At 41.0% G+C, this 11,026-nt stretch overlaps 1 protein-coding gene across 1 annotated transcript in view; it reads right to left on the reverse strand.

The window, feature by feature from the left end:
* Positions 1-6,783, reverse strand: part of pfkfb4a (6-phosphofructo-2-kinase/fructose-2,6-biphosphatase 4a) — a 37,251-nt gene extending 30,468 nt beyond the window's left edge. The window contains exon 1 of the mRNA XM_060910378.1: positions 6,673-6,783. Within this exon, the coding sequence (XP_060766361.1) occupies positions 6,673-6,721 (49 nt within the window). The 5' untranslated portion in view covers positions 6,722-6,783. The remainder of the gene's footprint in view (positions 1-6,672) is intronic.
* Positions 6,784-11,026: the final 4,243 nt, after the last annotated feature.

An 11,026-nucleotide genomic window follows, 5' to 3' on the forward strand; every position in this document is an offset into this window, starting at 1 on the left:
AAAGCTAATCCACTCTCTCTGCCTCTTCTCCTCTCTCGGTAAAAGGTATAAAAACTTCCTGAACCGGTCCCGTTCTTACAGTTCACTGCACAACAAGGCATGGCTTTTCTTTGGAAATTCCCAAATGCACGTCTGCACTCAAGCTGAACGGCAATGTAAGTAAACGCAGCCATCAGAATTCTGATTCTGATTCTATGATGATCCATGAGAGGATAAATACCTGATACTCCCTATTAGGGCTATGCGATATGGGAAAAAATGAATATCCCGATACATTTTCTCCATTTCACGATATACATCTCGATATATTTAAATCTCTAAAGCAGGGCTTTTCAAAGTGTGGGGCGCGCCCCCCCCTGGGGGGCGCCAGAGTTCTTCAGGAGGGGGGGCGCAACGTGAGAGACAAAATGGATCGGTTTTTAGTACCTAAAGCTACAGTGAGTGAGGAGACAAAGTCTGGGCCAAGCAAAAAAACAGAGCCTCCAGGATGTTGCGATTTGCAATTTCAGCGCAAATTCAACCAATCCCCGCGAATTCAGGGCGGTGTTGCAATTATATCCAATCACCGCAACTTTCCCGCAAATTTGACCAATCGTTGGCGTCGTCTTGAGGCGACGTCGACAAACTACCTTCCGCCTTACTTCCGTGTGTTCAAGAGAAGCAGCATGCGCGTCGTGTTGCCAGATTAGACGATTTCAAGTGCATTTTGGCGGGTTTTAAACATATTTTGGACTGGAAAACGTCAGCAATATCTGGCAACACTGAAAGTGTGTTATGTTTACAGTGAAGGACTGTGTGCACTTTATTTTTTTTTTACTTAATACAAGAAGTTAATGGATGCCAACATTTTTGCCAAAATGGTATTTTGTTTTCCATTGTTTAGGCAGCTTCAGCATCATACTGTGAGATTCTGTTCAAATTGTTTTTTTCTTCTATGAAGCCTGAGCCATTTATTTTATTAGTTTATAATTATTGTTTAATTTAGTCTTCAGGAGAGCCTGCCTGCACACAGCACTAGTATTAATAGTTTTTTTTCTTCCATGAAAGCTGAGGCATTTATATTATATTTTAAGGTAACTTCATGTTGTGCTGTGAGGTTCTCTGCACTTTAACTTTTGAACCAACAGGTGCATTTGGATAAGTAAAGCCTATTTTTCTGCATTTTTGTAGTCCTGGTAATCTTTTATATTGGTAAAGTTGTTTATAGGACCATTTCTCTTTGTTTTTTTTAATCAATAGTTTTTCAGTAATAACTTAATATTTAACATATCACTCAATTTTAATCACAAAAAGAGAAAATCGCAACAATTTCTCGCAACTTTCACTTCCTCCCGCAATGTAATCGCAACAAAAACCTAAAAAACACCGCAACTTTCATCACAATTTTTTTGGAAAACCCCCCGCAACATCAGACATTTTAGCCCACAACAATCACAAAAAAGGCCTGCGGAATCCCGGGGGACTGGAAAAAGAAGGAAGTATGACCACGATTATTTAAAGTTTGGATTTTCATGGACTGGATCTGAAGATGCTCCACTGCCACAGTGTGTTGTCTGCCAAGAGATGCTAGCTAACGATGCTATGGGATGTTTAAAATGTGTAAAACAAGATGTTTTAAAAAGCACAGATGTTTAAAATGTGAAAAAGAAAAAAATAATGTGTACAACAACCATTTTTTTAAAAATACGAATGGAACATTAAGTATAGCAACAACAAAAATTGTAAGGGGGGGCGCTGTTTATTTGCTCTCCGAGGGGGGGCTCACTCTCCCACACTTTGAAAACCCCTGCTCTAAAGGACCCCATGAAATCTAACTTTTACTCTTTACTGTTTTCACTACAATCCCTGCAGATTAAATAACATTCTTGGTTAACTTTACAGGTGGTTTTCAACAACACATTTTAAATTTTCATGGTAGTGATTAATCACAATTGAATTGAAATAAGACTATTTTTATTCAACAAAGATGTGGCACAAACTGCAAAAACAATCTTGAAAATTGCAACAAAGGGGCAACACAATACAGAGCTGCTCAGAGCTCAAATCAAATCAGTGCAAGCTCAACACTGAGAAAGACATTTAGCCTAAATAAGAAAAGTGCTCTTTCATTAAATTATTTAAAAAAAGATCTCCAAGCTATTAACCTGACTACTGAGAACCACTGGAACATTCACAATAGAGAGAGAGATTGAGGGAGAGAAGAGAGAGATCTGCAAAACATCATTTTTCTCTTTGCACACTTTAGAACTGAATGTTTTCCGGCTCCGCCTCTCAGATGTGTACAATTCCGGCTGCTGCCTTTCGTGATGACAGGTTTTTTTTGCACACTTTACAAATTGGCATTTGCTGTTCCACGTCCTCCTCGCGATATCCAAAAAAAATGCCAGATGACTGACCCCTTACTAGTTCTTTTAGGAACCAATTCGTCCGCTTCCATTTTTAATTTGTCGCTGAAATTGACAGAGCTTACACGGTAGCCTATGCAAAATCAGCGATTGCACGAACTGAGTCAGCGCTGTAAACCGGAACAAGGAAATCTTCCCGCCGCCGGCAGTGTTGCCAGATACTCCTGACGTTTTCCAGCCCGAAATATGTTCAAAACCCGCCAAAACGCACTGAAAACCACCCAATCTGGCAACACAACCGAAACTAGAAAATCTTCCCGGAAGTTCCTTTCAGCACCGAGATGTTGCCCGGGACTGGTTGGCGAGTGCGTGACGTTATTGTTTTCTTTACCCTTAGGCAGCCTCTCACGTTACTGCCTGAGGGACAGGGAGAAAACCACCGGGAAATGTTTTAAACAAACACAAGTCGGAAGATGACCATAAAATACTCGATAGTTACGATTTAATAATTTTATGTATCGCACACAGAATTTTTGGCGATATATCGAGTATATTCGATATATCGCACAGCCCTACTCCCTACTAGTCAGACAGAACTGAGGAAGCCTTTCGGATGAGAGGTGAAACGTTTTCAAGAATCTTCAAGCAAGTCCAGTTGCTCTCTTCTACCAACCACAGATAACGGAAGTGGACTCAACTCAAGCGGTTCGTTTGGCTTAAATGACGTCACGCGTCGAGTGGTCACGAAAATAGCCAAACAGAAATTCGCCACGATCCGCGCTAACTTATTTTAATTATTACTTATTAACAATACTTCTTGGGACCAGAAGAAAATTACAGAGGGTTTTTTAACATATAAAGTTTCAAATGTGCATAAAATTAAAACCGTTGCCTTTGACCTTTAACACCAATCAAGTAAAAAATTTAACACAAGTTAAATGGGAAACATGCTCGAGGTATATTCTGTTCACTATAATTTCCAGGGGTGCCAATAATAGTGGCACATATTTTCAACAAAAATGTACATTTCCTGATGAGGGCTTTGTTTTTCTTTGAAAATTTATTTCATTTAAAAGGTTGAATTTTTCTCATTTTTTCAGTGGGAGATGAAGTGACTTCACCAAAAGGCGGTTTTTATAAAGCCCTTTTTAATAATCTTTACAAGGGTGCCAATAATTATGGAGGGCCCTGTATATTTAGTAATATTATATAACTGTTTAAAAGTTAACATACAATGTAAATATTGTCACACGCCCATTTCCCAGTTGTATATTAAACAGAGCAGCACGGTCTTTTTATGAATTTCCTCCTCCCTGGGAATGAATCGAAATAAACCAAAGTAAAAGCACGACAGTAAAACACCTTTAGCACCAGGACAGGTACAGTACAGTCAGGCATGTTTCAGGGTATAGCTTCTGGCCCGGTCACTTTCGGCTGGGCTCCAGTTGTGATATAATCCACACTTCACCACGCTAAATACCCGTCTAATCTCTTATTAACTGTTCAAACTAGCAGTCAGATCTCAGGGGAAAACAACAGCAGCTGCTTCTTTCTTCATGCACGCAACCACACAGACAGAGTTCTGAAGTGTCTATATAAAAGTGTGTACAGATTGGGAAACACCGCACGTACAGTCAGATGAAGAATGCGGTGTTGATGCAGTGCTTAACGAAAACACAATTACACACCAGAGATTGTCTTTCTGCTTCCTTTTTTCTAGTTGAACTCCTCATCGACCACACAAATCAGAAAAAAAAAAAAGGTACTAAACTGTACCCGTCATTCTCACTCGACTGGCATGATCAAGTGTACAACTTTTGAAATGTCATGCTCTAAAAACTCATTCCAGTCATTACAATTTAACATGTTCATGAATGACATGCCATAATTTTTCCCCATTAAAAGCATCATTACAGTTCCTGTTGTGGAACACCCTCGAGACAAGTTAGCTCCTGTTATCACCATGCACTGACACTGGAGACTCCTTACATAAACGCGAAACAAACATTTTTCTCTCCCAAAGACGTGCTTGTGAATGAGAAACCTGTGATCTGAACAACTGTCAGAGCTGCTGTTTTTGAAAATTATGGGAAAGGGCGCATTTGGCCCGGTGAGGTATTCAGCCTCACGACTTTGAAAACGCGTGGAATTTATCAGCAGCATGTCAGACATTACGCTCCTGAATAACCTGCAATAATCTGCGCAAAGCGTGATAACTGAAGCCAGTAAAATGAAATAAAAAATTGGACTCTTCTGCTGAGGGCTGGTCTATTGTGAAAAAAACTTTTTTTTTTTTTACTTGATGGAAAACTGCTGCACTTTTATCATTGAATTTGATGCGTTAATTTCGAATTGTGTGTTTGTTCTGTTACACTGGTAGTCAAGTGACGTACTTTATACATGATACAATTTAAATTTAAAAAAAAAAAAAGTGTGGGACCTAATGCCTCTCTTTCCCTTAATCAACACCTTCTGTCTGATTGGATTTGAGAATTAAGCTGAGCTGCGGCATAAATCTTTTTGTAAAAGGTGAACAAGATAGAGCTTTTACGTACATACATACATTATACGGATCTGAGTGACATATTGAAATAACATTGGCTGGCTTTATTTCGTGGTCTATCAGATACGTATATATTTCATTCAGCTAACATGATATTGAACCATATTGCAGGATGTGATATTGCAAGCTGAATGGAATATATCTGATATACCATGAAAAAAAGCCAGCCAATATTATTATTATTATTATTATTATTATTATTATTTTCATACACATTCCTTTCGGGTGTTCAACACATCTTTCTCTTTCAAAGTCCTCTCAAAATCATCCGTATTTAATGACGCAAACCTAGCGACCATGTTTGTTTACAAATAGTCACAATCAACCATGCAATGTCGTAAACCATATTCAACGCTCATTTTCCAGTGGGTCGAGTGACACAATATAAGCGATATGCTGACAATATTGCATGCGATCAAACCAAATGAATGAAAGGCGTGCGAAAGAAATCAAACACGTTTTTATTCCATTGGAAAAAAGTGTCCTGTTTGTATAATAATTCCTGATATTTCACTCCTACTGTTTCCCACGGACTAGACACATGCTGTTTAAATGGCGAATTAAAATTATTTTGAATATCTTGCATTTGTGTGTGTGTGTGTGTGTCCATATAATATAAAGAATATTACATGGTGGTGTGAAGATATGAAGTTTATCTTGTGTCTGTATACACATTCACTTCATATCTTGGTGCCACCATGTACTATCCTGTAGGGAAACGAGTATAACCTTTAGGTCTCTTGAGAAAAGCTCAAGTTTATTGACCTTTTTTTTTGGCAGATCAACCAAAGTGATCAGTCCAAGCAAACTGGTGTAAAACTCAGCACTCTGGGTTTGTTTGTTTTTTTTAATCTTATCTCAAGGGTCCGTTGATCTCAGAAATCACACACAATTATGGTGGAAATGAACACTGCATGCAGAACAAGGATGTCCCAGAAATAGAAGAAAAAACCTTTATTTGTCACATGCACACTTCAAACATTTAATTGCATTTAACCCATCTGAAGCAGTGAACACACACAGAGCGGTGGGCAGCCACACTAGAGCGCCCGGAGAGCAGTCAGGGGTTCGGTACCTTGCTCAAGGGCACCTCAGCCCAAGGCCGCCCTAACTGCATGTCTTTGGACTGTGGGGGAAACCGGAGCACCCAGAGGAAACCCACGCAGACACGGGGAGAACATGCAAACTCCGTACAGAAAGGCCCTCGCCGGGCGCTGGACTCGAACCCAGGACCTTCTTGCTGTGAGGTGACAGTGCTAACCATGACACCACCGTGCCATAGAATATAACATAACATAACTACTGAATAAGAATAATGATGATAATGATGATGCAAATGATTTTGGATCCTTCATCCAAAACACAAAAAACTGACATTTCATTCACGACCACGGTCAACACACACACACACACAAAGCACACTGTGTCCAATGCCAGTCCAAGTCCAAGTGCAAATCCAATGCAACACCACCCAGCCAAACACAGCTTCTCACACAAACATGTTGAGTCAGATTTGTGCCTGGATCACACACAAAGCTGTCTAATATGAAGTGCATGAGATATGGAGGATCATTTCGGTGCGTTGTTACTTGAATGCTGAATGTAAACGCTCCTGATGCTGCACAGCGCCTACGTGCCGACTCTTGTTTACTTCTTCCTCCTCAGCGAGCGAGGAAAAAAATCATAATACAGCGTTCACTCGCAAGCCAAATGACTCTTTTTCATTTTCTCCGGTTTCTGAAGAGAAAAACCTGCGTTTCTTACCCGCCCTGTCAGAATTTGGTGTGTTTTTGGACTTGGCAGCACCCCTCATCGTCCCCCTGCTTTCACACCGTCCGTCCTTCGCCTTCGTGCGAGTGCAAGCGTGGAATAACCATACTGAATCGGTTCTCTTGTTTTTGTTCGAGTCTTTCTGAGGAATCGATTCCCAGACTCGTACGAATCCAATACCAAAAAGGATTTTAGTTTCTTTCTTTTCTTTTGAACGTAGCTATGTTTTTTTTTAAATTTGCTTTGTCTTGCTGATATACAGTAAAGCAATCAGGAATTCAACATAATTGCGACTTTAGAAATCTCCATCAACACGACTTCTCAGAAAAGCAGTTCGTTTCTTACTATATATATATAAATATATATAAAAAGTTTTCGATATGGATGAAAGTAAGAGTGTAAAATAGCGAACATGGGGTGTTTATATTGTAGTTAATGTAATTGTAGCCGACATGATATTTTTAAATGCCTGGTGTGTGCGTGAAGAATCAAACAAATCAGTACTCGATTCACTTAAACAGGTTTGTTCGAAAGATTCGACTCACTGAAGTGAAGCACTGATTCCAGAAGCGACACACCTACTTTTGAATTGAAAGTCAAGAAAGAAAACTAAGTCATTTTTGAAAGACAAGAAATGCACAGTTTGGAGAGAGTATTTTATTCATTTGGTCAGAAGCAAATTTGTAAATGTGATAGAAAGCTGTTGTTGTTGTTATTATTAATAATAATAATAATGATGTTGGTGGGCGGCACGGTGGTGTAGTGGTTAGCGCTGTCGTCTCACAGCAAGAAGGTCCTGGGTTCGAGCCCCGGGGCCGGCGAGGGCCTTTCTGTGCGGAGTTTGCATGTTCTCCCCGTGTCTGCGTGGGTTTCCTCCGGGTGCTCCGGTTTCCCCCACAGTCCAAAGACATGCAGGTTAGGTTAACTGGTGACTCTAAATTGACCGTAGGTGTGAATGGGTGTCTATGTGTCAGCCCTGTGATGACCTGGCGACTTGTCCAGGGTGTACCCCGCCTTTCGCCCATAGTCAGCTGGGATAGGCTCCAGCTTGCCTGCGACCCTGTAGAACAGAATAAGCGGCTACAGACAATGGATGGATGAAATGCACAGCCTGGAGAGAGTATTTTATTCATTTGGTCAGAAACAAATTTGTAAATGTGATAGAAAACTGTTATCTCATCTCATTATCTCTAGCCGCTTTATCCTGTTCTACAGGGTCGCAGGCAAGCTGGAGCCTATCCCAGCTGACTACAGGCGAAAGGCGGGGTACACCCTGGACAAGTCGCCAGGTCATCATAGGGCTGACACATAGACACAGACAACCATTCACACTCACATTCACACCTACGCTCAATTTAGAGTCACCAGTTAACCTAACCTGCATGTCTTTGGACTGTGGGGGAAACCGGAGCACCCGGAGGAAACCCATGCGGACACGGGGAGAGCATGCAAACTCCGCACAGAAAGGCCCTCGCCAGCCACGGGGCTCGAACCCGGACCTTCTTGCTGTGAGGCGACAGCGCTAACCACTACACCACCGTGCCGCCCAGAAAACTGTTATTATTATTAATAATAATGTTGTTGTTGGGTGGCATGGTGGTGTAGTGGTTAGCACTGTCGCCTCACAGCAAGAAGGTCCTGAGTTCGAGCCCAGTGGCTGGTGAGGGCCTTTCTGTGTGGAGTTTGCATGCTCTTCCCGTGTCTGTGTGGGTTTCCTCCGGTTTTCCCCACAGTCCAAAGACATGCAGGTTAGGCTAACTGGTGGCTCTAAATTGACCGTAGGTGTGAATGGTTGTTTGTCTCTGTGTCAGATGATCTGGTGACTTGTCCAGGGTGTACCCCGCCTCTCGCCCATAGTCAGCCGGGATAGGCTCCAGCTTGCCTGTGACCCTGTAGAACAGGATAAGCAGCTACGGATAATGGATGGATGGATGTTGTTTACACTGCAATCTAAAATCACATGTTGGCATATTAATGCTTCATACAATAATACTCACTAGCAGACAGCCAATATTTGAAGGTCACGAGCTGCCACGATGAAAAGACTAATTTTTATGGTCTTTTGTGTATTTAGAAGCATCATCGTCTGTATTCATCCATACAGTTTAAATCTAGAGGTGTTGGGTAACATTTCATACTGAATGAAAGTTTGGGCATTGAGATACAGTATATTTAGATTTTTTTTTTAAATAAGCAAAATAACCAAAGCCTAATATCTGATTAAACATCGAGTGCGACATGTAGGTCTGACTGGATTGGGCCAGTGTGGAAGTGCAGGTAATTATAAACCTGATCTCTGATGACTTTTGGTCTAGATTGAGAAGGACAATTTGACCTCCTGTTGCCATCTGTATGCGTCTGCATTCAGTGATGTATTTAGCTCAGACACCGGAATATTCTGGTGGGGCACCACTAAAATAGCCATCTGAGGTGTTTATATCAGCTGAAATAGTCAAATGACAACTCAAAGGATGAGGAAGCAGTCTGACATATCAGTTAGATGAACCTTGGCCTCTTTTATACTGTTGATGATGATGCACATGAAATGAGGATGCAATGGATGAAAACTTTTAACTGCTCGGTTTCACCCAGAAACAGATACGTTTATACATGCCTCAACAGTAAAGGGAATCAAGCATCAACTCAGGATGAATATCTGTGCTGTTGTTTGTTGATGTCATTGCTCAAATTCTCCCAAACATTCTCGTTAAGATGACTCAATGAAACCGAATGACTGCACAGAGAGACGCAGGTGTTTCATCATATACTGCTGAAAAGAAACAGGCCTTTGTTCTTCAGAAACACCCCAGATTAAGCAAGGATGAAGGATTGTTTTTAAAAACGGACAATTTCCAAATATTACAGAGTCAGGTTAAACGGTGCGAGTCTGACAACACCAAATTCATCTCACCTAGGTACGCTACATCACCCTGGTGTTTGGTGGTGAACGTTTGGTCACTGAGCCTAAAAAAAAAACTACTGGGTAAATAAGACCAAAGTCCTAGCACTCAGAAGATTGCGATGGTCCACCAGGGCCTCTGCTATTTCAGGAGCTTCAATGATAGGTCTTATCAGCTCAGCTCAGGATAATAGCACTAATTATGACTCTACAAGAAGAGCTATGGAGTGACACAGAAACAAAACACAGGATGGAAAATAGATAGAAAAATAAGGATGAAAGAGATGGAAAAAGAACAAAGGCAAGTCTGAAAGACAAGAAAGCAAGAAAAGGTTGTAAGACCGAAGAAGAGAGTGAGAAAAGCTGGAGGAGTCAGGCAGACATGTCACTAGTCATGACAACAGCCTGAACTTTCTCTGACCTCATTAAAACTTGTACAGAAAAATACACTGCGATTAATGTCTGTATCAACCTCCTCGTGACAGTCCAGCCAAAGCCAATAAAAAAACAGACTATCCTGATCTTTCTCCGAAATTTTTTCTCACGTCTCCGATCTCAACCATGTGTGCGTTCCTTCAAATGATCCCACATCACCCCTCTCTCGTCCTTTTGTCTTTTGGAATTTGAAATCAATTTGAGGTCACTTTTGTGATAAAGTATTTATCATTTTTTCAAAAGACAGAAGATTCAAAAGAATATTCATTAAAAATTCAAGGACAGCTATCTCCTCCCTGAACCCAAGCCTAGCCTTTGAAGGCCTGGAACCACAAAAGGGTAAGTTCAATTTTGGTCAGATATATACTGGGGAAAAAGAAATCAGAATCACAAGCACATTTGCATGTACAAGGAATTTGTCTTGGTACAATGTGCAGACAGAGGGACAACAGCCTAGACTAGAGCATTCAACAATACATATGCAAAGACACCAAACAACAACAAAACTGTAATTGTGCAAAAGACTATGCAAGAGTGTTTGGACCAAGGTGCTGTCAGTCCAAACTGTGGTATCCATGGTATGGTATCTTATGGTTTGTTTTTATTGACAGGACATGCTTTCCAGAGGGCTGTTTTGAGAAAATATGGTCAGTAGGGTTTCTATGGTCAGTTGAGATGTTTTGTGGATGCTTCTTTACTCTGGTGAGGTATCAGCCCTGTAAACATGGTAGACCTCAGCCAGTGGTCTTCCCAGCAATTCTGATGGCCTTGGCCTGAGCAGAAGCAGCACTGAATCAGACAGTTACATATGTACTGGTTAAGTGTGTGGTACCAAGTCCAAATTATTGGTAATTAGTTTCTTTTTAACCGATAACCTAATATCGAATGAATAACTATCTGAGTACTTGGACCACCCAAGTTCTGGAGTTTTTAAGGGTTCGATGGACAATTGAGGGTTCTTGGCTACCCAAAAGGTTCCTACTGTAGGAACTGTTTCTGAACGTGAAACACTTT

The sequence above is a fragment of the Neoarius graeffei genome, chromosome 26 (assembly GCF_027579695.1).
Source record: "Neoarius graeffei isolate fNeoGra1 chromosome 26, fNeoGra1.pri, whole genome shotgun sequence".
Classification (NCBI taxonomy): domain Eukaryota; kingdom Metazoa; phylum Chordata; class Actinopteri; order Siluriformes; family Ariidae; genus Neoarius; species Neoarius graeffei.